Source organism: Salmo trutta, chromosome 19 (assembly GCF_901001165.1).
Source record: "Salmo trutta chromosome 19, fSalTru1.1, whole genome shotgun sequence".
In the NCBI taxonomy this organism is placed as follows: domain Eukaryota; kingdom Metazoa; phylum Chordata; class Actinopteri; order Salmoniformes; family Salmonidae; genus Salmo; species Salmo trutta.
This window is the reverse complement of record NC_042975.1, coordinates 3211914-3222422: the sequence shown is the minus strand read 5'-3', so window position 1 is coordinate 3222422 and position 10509 is coordinate 3211914. Positions and strand designations below refer to the sequence as shown.

The window sequence follows — 10509 nt, the reverse complement described above, 5'->3', positions numbered from 1 at the left end:
TCCCTTCCCCTCCCTCTCTCTCTCTCCCTCTCCCTCTCCCTCCCTCTCTCTCTCTCTCTCTTCTGTCTCATCAGTGTTTTCTTCCTCAGAGTCCTCTGATGTTTAAGGACCAGATGCAGCAGGATGTGATCATGGTGCTGAAGTTTCCCTCCAACTCCCCTGTGACCCACGTAGCAGCCAACACCCTGCCCCACCTCTCTGTCCCTGCCGCTGTCACCGTCACCTGCAGCAGGCTGTTCGCTGTCAACCGCTGGCATAACACCGTCGGTGAGTGTGTGTATGTGTGTGTGTGTATGTATGTGTGTGTGTGAGAGAGAGAGAGAGAGAGAGAGAGAGAGAGAGAGAGAGAGAGAGAGAGAGAGGTGTGACCATGCATTGTGTGTGAGGTGTAACCATGCATTGTGTGTGAGGTGTGACCATGCATTGTGTGTTCTCAGGTCTCCGTGGCGCTCCAGGTTACTCCCTAGAACAGGCTCATCACCTGCCCATTGAGATGGACCCTCTCATAGGTCAGAACACATCATCTGCCTTGGTCATGTGATACCCTGGTGGTCACACTTTTGGTAACACGTTTTGCCCAAATTAGAGTCCATAGGTTGTTAGGCATCAGATCATAGATCATTATAGTTTCTATTAGCATTGTTATTTTGTGTATGTGTGTGTGTAGCCAACAACTCAGGTGTGAGTAAGCGTCAGATCACAGACCTGGTGGACCAGAGCATCCAGATCAACACACACTGCTTCGTGGTTACCGCCGACAACCGTTACATCCTGGTCTGTGGCTTCTGGGACAAGAGCTTCAGAGTCTACTCTACCGAGACAGGTAATACTGCCATAGTACTAATATAATACTATATACTACTATACTATATACTATCTATACTGGGACGAGAGCTTCAGAGTCTACTCTACTGAGACAGGTACCTGCCATAGTACGAATATAATACTATATACTACTATACTATATACTATCTATACTGGGACGAGAGCTTCAGAGTCTACTCTACCGAGACAGGTAATACTGCCATAGTACAACTATACTATATACTATACTATATACTATCTATACTGGGACAAGAGCTTCAGAGTCTACTCTGCTGAGACAGGTACCTGCCATAATACTAATATACTATACTTTACTACTATACTATACTATACTATACTATATACTATCTATACTGGGACAAGAGCTTCAGAGTCTACTCTACCGAGACAGGTAATACTGCCATAGTACTACTATACTATACTATACTATATACTATCTATACTGGGACAAGAGCTTCAGAGTCTACTCTACCGAGACAGGTAATACTGCCATAGTACTACTATACTATATACTATCTAAACTGGGACAAGAGATTCAGAGTCTACTCTACCGAGACAGGTAATACTGCCATAGTACTACTATACTGTACTATACTAATAATTTCAGAGTCTACTCTACCGAGACAGGTAATACTGCCATAGTACTACTATAGTATATACTATCTATACTGGGACAAGAGCTTCAGAGTCTACTCTACCGAGACAGGTAATACTGCCATAGTACTACTATACTATACTACACTGCTCAAAAAAATAAAGGGAACACTAAAATAACACATCCTAGATCTGAATGAATGAAATAATCTTATTAAATACTTTTTTCTTTACATAGTTGAATGTGCTGACAACAAAATCACACAAAAATAATCAATGGAAATCCAATTTATCAACCCATGGAGGTCTGGATTTGGAGTCACACTCAAAATTAAAGTGGAAAACCACACTACAGGCTGATCCAACTTTGATGTAATGTCCTTAAAACAAGTCAAAATGAGGCTCAGTAGTGTGTGTGGCCTCCACGTGCCTGTATGACCTCCCTACAATGCCTGGGCATGCTCCTGATGAGGTGGCGGATGGTCTCCTGAGGGATCTCCTCCCAGACCTGGACTAAAGCATCCACCAACTCCTGGACAGTCTGTGGTGCAACGTGGCGTTGGTGGATGGAGCGAGACATGATGTCCCAGATGTGCTCAATTGGATTCAGGTCTGGTGAACGGGCGGGCCAGTCCATAGCATCAATGCCTTCCTCTTGCAGGAACTGCTGACACACTCCAGCCACATGAGGTCTAGCATTGTCTTGCATTAGGAGGAACCCAGGGCCAACCGCACCAGCATATGGTCTCACAAGGGGTCTGAGGATCTCATCTCGGTACCTAATGGCAGTCAGGCTACCTCTGGCGAGCACATGGAGGGCTGTGCGGCCCCCCCAAAGAAATGCCACCCCACACCATGACTGACCCACCGCCAAACCGGTCATGCTGGAGGATGTTGCAGACAGCAGAACGTTCTCCACGGCGTCTCCAGACTCTGTCACGTCTGTCACGTGCTCAGTGTGAACCTGCTTTCATCTGTGAAGAGCACAGGGCGCCAGTGGCGAATTTGCCAATCTTGGTGTTCTCTGGCAAATGCCAAACGTCCTGCACGGTGTTGGGCTGTAAGCACAACCCCCACCTGTGGACGTCGGGCCCTCATACCACCCTCATGGAGTCTGTTTCTGACCGTTTGAGCAGACACATGCACATTTGTGGCCTGCTGGAGGTAATTTTGCAGGGCTCTGGCAGTGCTCCTCCTGCTCCTCCTTGCACAAAGGCAGAGGTAGCGGTCCTGCTGCTGGGTTGTTGCCCTCCTACGGCCTCCTCCACGTCTCCTGATGTATTGGCCTGTCTCCTGGTAGCGTCTCCATGCTCTGGACACTACGCTGACAGACACAGCAAACCTTCTTGCCACAGCTCGCATTGATGTGCCATCCTGGATGAGCTGCACTACCTCAGCCACTTGTGTGGGTTGTAGACTCCATCTCATGCTACCACTAGAGTGAAAGCACCGCCAGCATTCAAAAGTGACCAAAACATCAGCCAGGAAGCATAGGAACTGAGAAGTGGTCTGTGGTCACCACCTGCAGAACCACTCCTTTATTGGGGGTGTCTTGCTAATTGCCTATAATTTCCACCTGTGGTCTATTCCATTTGCACAACAGCATGGGACATTTATTGTCAACCAGTGTTGCTTCCTAAGTGGACAGTTTGATTTCACAGAAGTGTGATTGACTTGGAGTTACATTGTGTTGTTTAAGTGTTCCCTTTATTTTTTTGAGCAGTGTATATACTATCTATACTGGGACAATAGCTTCAGACTCTACTCTACCGAGACAGGTAATACTGCCATAGTACTACTATACTATATACTATCTATACTGGGACAATAGCTTCAGAGTCTACTCCACTAAGACAGGTGTTACTAAACAATACTATGCCACACATATTCACTCTTCATTTATTTCTACTTGAGTGAGAGGTATAACACCACTACAGTTCTTCATATGCAACAACCCTGAGGTGATGCGGACAAGATAAAATACTACTACTTTACTACTACAATGCGTCTACATTATTCCTCAATGCGTCTACATTATTCCTCAATAGGTCTACATTATTCCTCAATAGGTCTACATTATTCCTCAATAGGTCTACATTATTCCTCAATGCGTCTACATTATTCCTCAATAGGTCTACATTATTCCTCAATAGGTCTACATTATTCCTCAATAGGACTACATTATTCCTCAATAGGTCTACATCTCTCCTCTACCTCCTGCCTGTAGGTAAGCTGACCCAGATAGTGTTTGGCCACTGGGACGTGGTGACGTGCCTGGCCCGGTCAGAGAGCTACATCGGGGGGGACTGTTACATCGTGTCGGGGTCCAGAGACGCTACCCTGCTGCTGTGGTACTGGAGCGGACGCCATCACATCATAGGAGACAACCCCAACAACAGTAAGTCTGTGTGTGTGGAGGGGTGTGTGTGTGTGTGTCTGTGTGTGTCTGTGTGTGTGTCTGTGTGTGTGTGTGTGTGTGTGTGTGTGTGTGTGTGTGTGTGTGTGTGTGTGTGTGTGTGTGTGTGTGTGTGTGTGTGTGTTTGTGCGGTACATAGCAATATGCTTCATCTACATTTCCTGTCCTTTTTACAATATTATCAGCACATTCATCTCTTGCCTTGTACAATGATCTCCAACGATATCCAACGATCCCCAACGATCCCCCAACGATCCCCAACGATCCCCAACGATCCCCAACGATCCCCAACGATCCCCCAACGATCCCCCAACGATCCCCCAACGATCCCCAACGTTCCCCAACGTTCCCCAACAATCCCCAACGATCCCCTAGGTTGACTGTGTGATATTAGGTTGCTTCTTGTGTAAATATTTTCCGTCTGGATTTTAATGATTTGTATGTCATTTTGATCTCCAACGATCCCCAACGATCCCCAATGTTCCCCAATGATCCCCCAACGATCCCCCAACGATCCCCAACTATCCCCCAACGTTCCCCCAACGTTCCCCCAACGTTCCCCCAACGATCCTCCAACGATCCCCAACGATCCCCAACGATTCCCCAACGATCCCCCAACGATCCCCCAACGTTCCCCCAACGATCCCCCAACGTTCCCCCAACGATCCCCCAACGATCCCCCAACGATCCCCAAAGATCATTTTGATCTCCATGAACGAGATACTTTCCCCATTTTTAATCTGCTCTTCGTGTTTCACATTTTATTTAAAGTGTATTTAGTCTCGAGACACTTTACAGAGAACATTTTAATGAATAAATATGTTTCCTAGGTGACTACCCTGCTCCGAGAGCCGTGCTGACGGGTCACGACCATGAGGTGGTGTGTGTGTCTGTCTGCGCTGAGCTGGGACTGGTCATTAGTGGGGCCAAAGGTCAGTGTGTGTGTTTGTGTGTGTATGTGTATGTGTGTGTGTGTGTGTGTGTGTGTGTGTGTGTGTGTGTGTGTGTGTGTGTGTGTGTGTGTGTGTGTGTGTGTGTGTGTGTGTGTGTTTCTAAATCTCCATCCCTTCTCTCCCCCTCCCCCTTCCTCCAGAGGGTCCATGTCTGGTCCATACTATAACAGGCGATCTGCTGCGGGCTCTGGAGGGCCCAGAGTTGTGCCTGAGGCCCCGCCTCATCTCTGTGTCCAGCGAGGGCCACTGTATCATCTGTTATGAGAGAGGACGCTTCTGTAACTTCAGCATCAACGGGAAACTACTGGCTCAGATGGAGGTCAACGACTCAACACGGGTACGACCACAGATACAGTATATATATATCAAATCAAATTTTATTGGTCCATACACATGGTCAGCAGATGTTACTGGTCCATACACATGGTTAGCAGATGTTATTGGTCCATACACATGGTTAGCAGATGTTATGGGTCACATACACATGGTTAGCAGATGTTATGGGTCACATACACATGGTTAGTAGATGTTATTGGTCCATACACATGGTTAGCAGATGTTATGGGTCACATACACATGGTTAGCAGATGTTATTGGTCCATACACATGGTTAGCAGATGTTATTGGTCACATACACATGGTTAGCAGATGTTATTGCGAGTGTAGTGAAATGCTTGTGCTTCTAGTTCCGACAGTACAGCATTATCTAACAGGTAATATCTAACAAATTACACAACAAAACCTAATATCTAACAAATTCCACAAAACCTAATACACACAATCTAGTAAAGGAATGGGATGAGAATATATAAGTATAAAATATATGGATGAGCAGTGACAGAGATGCTAAGATGCAATATATAGTAAAGAATAGAGAGTGAAGGATACAGTATATACAGTATATATACATATGAGATGAGTAATGCGAGATATGTAAACATTATTTAAGTGACTAGTGTTCCATTCATTAAAACGGCCAATGATATCAAGTCTGTAGGTAGGCAGCCACCGCTCTGTGCTAGTGATGGCTGTTTAACAATCTGATGGTATAAAATACAGTATATACATGTGATATGAGTAATGTAAGATAGGTAAACATTATTAAAGGGGCATTGTATAAAGTGATCCATTTATTAAAGCGGCCAGTGATTGGGTCTCAGCGTAGGCAGCAGCCTCTCTGAGTTAGTGATTTCTGTTTAGCAGTCTGATGGCCTTGAGATTGAAAGTGTTTTTCAGTCTCTCGGTCCGAGCTTTGATGCACCTGTACTGACCTCGCCTTCTGGATGATAGCGGAGTGAACAGGCAGTGGCTCGGGTGGTTGTTGTCCTTGATGATCTTTTTGGCCTGCCTGTGACATCGGGTGGTGTAGGTGTCATGGAGGGCAGGTAGTTTGCCCCCCGGTGATGAATTGTGCAGACCGTACCACCCTCTGGAGAGCCCTGCGGTTCCGGGCGGTGCAGTTGCCATACCAGGCGGTGATACAGCCCGACAGGATGCTCTCAATTGAGCACCTGTAAAAGTTAGTGTGGGTTTTTCGGTGACAAGCCACATTTTTTTCAGCCTCCTGAGGTTGAAGAGGGGGCTGTTGCACCTCCTTCACCACACTGTCTGTGTGCGTGGACCATTTCAGTTTGTCTGCGATGTGTACACCGATGAACTAAAAACGTTCCACCTTCTCCACTACTGTCCCGTCGATGTGGATAGGGGGCTGCTCCCTCTGCTGTTTCCTGAAGTCCACGATCATCTCCTTTGTTTTGTTGACATTGAGTGAGAGGTTATTTTCCTGACACCACACTCCATGGGCCCTCACCTCCTTCCTGTAAGCCGTCTCGTCGTTGTTGGTAATCAAGCCTACCACTGTAGTGTCGTCTGCAAACTTGATGGCTTTCCTCTCTCTCTACCTCCCTTCCCCTCTCTCCATCGCTTTCCTCTCTCTCTCGCTCTCTCTCTCGCTCTCTCTCTCTTCTTCCTGCCTTTTTCCCTCTCTCCCTTCACCCTTCCCCCTTCCCTCCCTCCCTCCCTCCCTCCAGGCGATCCTGTTGAGTAGTGACGGTCAGAACCTGGTGACAGGAGGAGACAACGGGGTGGTGGAGGTGTGGCAGGCCTGTGACTTCAAACAGCTCTACATCTACCCAGGCTGCGACGCTGGCATCCGCGCCATGGACCTGTCTCATGACCAGAGGTGGGTAGGACGGGAGGTTATCAGTCTCTTGGTGTTTCTGTTTTGTTTCTGATCCAGACTGACCGGGTCATGCTGGTCTGTCGTGATCTGTCGTGGTCTGATGTGGTCTCTTATGTATATTTATGTGGTCCTCTGTTGCTCAGTTGGTAGATCATGGCCTTTGCAGCACCGGGATAGTGGATTAGATTCCCAGGACCACCCATACGTAAAATGTATGCACACATGACTGGAAGTCACTTTGGATTAAAAGCATCTGCTAACTATATTATGGTTTGACGTGGTCTGTCTGTCTGTCTGTCTGTCTGTCTGTCTGTCTGTCTGTCTGTCTGTCTGTCTGTCTGTCTGTCTGTCTGTCTGTCTGTCTGTCTGTCTGTCTGTCTGTCTGTCTGTCTGTCTGTCTGTCTGTGTCTGTAGGACTCTGATCACAGGCATGGCGTCTGGCAGCATCGTAGCTTTCAACATCGACTTCAACCGCTGGCACTACGAACACCAGAACAGGTACTGAGGAGGACAAGCACGAGACGAGGAGAGCGAGAGAGAGAGAGAGAGAGAGAGAGAGGAGGTTGAGAGGTCAAGCTGTAAACAACAGAAAGGAAGAATAAGAGGTTGGAAAGCCACTAAATCTCTACTTCCTGTGATGATCTACTTCCTGTGATGATTTCACTTGAGAAGGAAGAGAGAGAGAGAGAGAGAGAGAGCGCATCACAGCTACTGTAGGACATCATGTCTGCCATTTCAACCCTAACACTACAGCCACACAACACCCCGAAGGAATCCTTATAATAATGAACTAAGATGAATTAAGGAGAGTATCAAATCTACCGCTAGACTTTGACTGGGGTTGAACAGATCCATATTAGGACTTTTAATGTTTGAGAACATTCAGTGTTAATGGCTAGAACGCTTATCGCTTCACAGGACAAAGTAACATTACTAAAAATGGGTTTTGTTGCTTTGGTTTAGTTATTTTGTTATGTTTTTTTTTTTTTTTTCTCTTTTGTTTATAATTTTAAAGGGTGGGAGATGTGGTCCAGACTACCACAGAAAGTTCAAACTGGTCAAACCTGTATTGAACTGGTTTAAAACTGAATTGAACAGGTTTAAAACTGAATTGAACAGGTTTAAAACTGTATTGAACTGGTTTAAAACTGTATTGAACTGGTTTAAAACTGTATTGAACTGGTTAACTGAATTGAACTGGTTTAAAACTGAGTTGAACTGGTTTAAAACTGTATTGAACTGGTTTAAAACTGTATTGAACTGGTTTAAAACTGTATTGAACTGGTTAACTGAATTGAACTAGTTTAAAACTGAATTGAACTGGTTTAAAACTGTATTGAACTGGTTTAAAACTGTATTGAACTGGTTTAACCCTGGTTTGCACTGGTCTGAAGCAGTACTTCCCATTGAAGAAAACAGATGCTGTTGGCTTAAACTCATATCGAGTAAATTATATATTTTTTGGTTTCATATTATTTTGTTTTGTTTTGATTTAATTTCTTACGTTTGATTTATTTTATTTCAGTTCATTTTATTTATTTTTTTACAAATTTTAGTCTTTTTTTTTTTTACCCCCAGGAGAGTGAATATGATTTCTGTAAATACTGTTCTGTTTCCTACTCTCTGTGTCAATGATTGACAAGCAGGAATAGATCACAGTTCTATCACCACACAGACCATGCCTATCACCTTTCATTTATTAATGACTTTCTGTGTAATAATAGCGATGATGATGATGAAGAAATGTTTTGCTAACGCCATCAAACGATGACATCTACAAGACAAGTCTGATTTTCTTTGTATATTTGGTGATTGTTTTGTCAAATATGTACATATAGGTTTCAGGCTTCGACGGACAGACGTTCCGAGTTTAATCAACTGAATAAGACTGATAACGAAACCTTCACTCACATTTGTCAGATTATTTAAAGAAAATAAGAAAAAAAAAGAATTGAATCGGTGTCAAACGTTTTGTTTTTGTATTCACACTTTGCACCAATCACGTATCATTATTCGTTAGCCTGGTGATTATTTCCTGTCACATGACCGTTTCGGGTTTTTCTTTTCCGGAATAATTTTTTCTTCTGCAGGATTATTTGATGTTTTGTATTTAAAGACAATGAAATCACGTGTGATTTAATTAATTAAGTTAATTAAGACCAGAGAGAGGGAGGGAGAGGGGGAGGGAGAGGGGGAGGGAGAGGGGGAGGAGAGAGAGGGAGGAGAGAGACGGAGGAGAGAGAGGGAGGAGAGAGGGGGAGGAGAGAGAGGGAGGAGAGAGAGGGAGGAGAGAGGGGGAGGGAGAGGGGGAGGGGAGAGGGGGAGGAGACACAGGGAGGAGAGAGGGAGGAGAGAGAGGGAGGGAGAGGGGGAGGAGAGAGAGGGAGGAGCAAGAGAGAGGGAGGAGCAAGAGAAAGGGCGGAGAGAGAGGGAGGGGGAGGGGGAGGAGAGAGAGGGAGGAGCAAGAGAGAGGGAGGAGGGAGAGGGAGGAGAGGGAGGGAGGAGAGAGAGGGAGGGAGAGGGGGAGGAGAGAGAGGGAGGAGAAAGCGAGAGGGAGGAGAGAGAGGGAGGAGAGAGAGGGAGGGAGAAGGGGAGGAGAGAGAGGGAGGAGCAAGAGAGAGGGAAGGAAGTACAAAGGTAAAACATGAGATGTACCGTTATTGTGTGTTAAAGCCATCTCAGTCAAATACACTCACACAAACTCTAACAACAGGTTCAATTTATGGATCCAAAGAAAAGGTCAAATATTTTTGGATCTATGAAATAACCCCCCCCCCCCCAAAAAAAAATGTATTCATGTTTTATTGCAAAGATGTAAAATATGACCATGAAAGTTGGAAGAAAAAAAAAATCAAGAAAATACAAATAAAATATGCAAAGAATTTGTTGATCTGCCTTTTCATTTGTAACGATTTGATAGATTTTTTTTATTTTGTTAACAAAATAAAACATTTCAGGTTTGTTGCCATTTTGTTCTGTAAATATGGGTCAGTGTAAGCAAATGGCAGGGCAGTAAAGCAATTATCTTCATTACCTCATACTCATCGCCTTTATCTGTTAATCTTTGGTAAGGAACGTTTGATTTTAGATTTTCCAAGGCGTTCCTGTGATCGGCGTTTCATTATGACCATACAGCAGAAAATAAAAATAGTATCGGTCACATAGACATATTTAGCAGATGTTATTGCAGGTTTAGCGAAATGCTTGTAAATGGATTTATGGCTGGGCGGGACAACAGAGGACAACTTCCAACAAGAACCATTGAAGGGATTTTGTTTTGTCTATATATGATGTAGGCCTGTATGTAGAACTGGTAGGATAAAGGTGGTATGAATGTTTCATTAAGCTTTAAACATTATTCTTAAATCTTTTTCTTAAATCTGCCTCTGAAAAACATCCCCACAGCATGATGCTGCCACCACCATGCTTCACCATAGGGATGGAACCAGGTTTCCTCCAGATGTGACGCTTGTCTTTCAGGCCAAATAGTTCAATCTTGGTTTCATCAGACCAGAGAATCTTGTTTCTCATGGTCTGAG

General features: G+C 44.8%; 1 protein-coding gene across 1 annotated transcript; it reads left to right on the top strand.

Annotated features, from left to right (window-relative positions):
* The first annotated feature begins 47 nt into the window (after positions 1 to 47).
* LOC115153836 (neurobeachin-like) lies at positions 48 to 8905 on the top strand. The gene is made up of 8 exons (XM_029699440.1): positions 48 to 267; positions 438 to 509; positions 668 to 823; positions 3647 to 3817; positions 4666 to 4767; positions 4929 to 5125; positions 6819 to 6970; positions 7385 to 8905. Exons 1-8 carry the CDS (start codon positions 99 to 101, stop codon positions 7473 to 7475), a joined length of 1110 nt encoding a protein of 369 aa, XP_029555300.1. The 5' UTR covers positions 48 to 98; the 3' UTR covers positions 7476 to 8905.
* The last annotated feature ends 1604 nt before the right edge of the window (positions 8906 to 10509 follow it).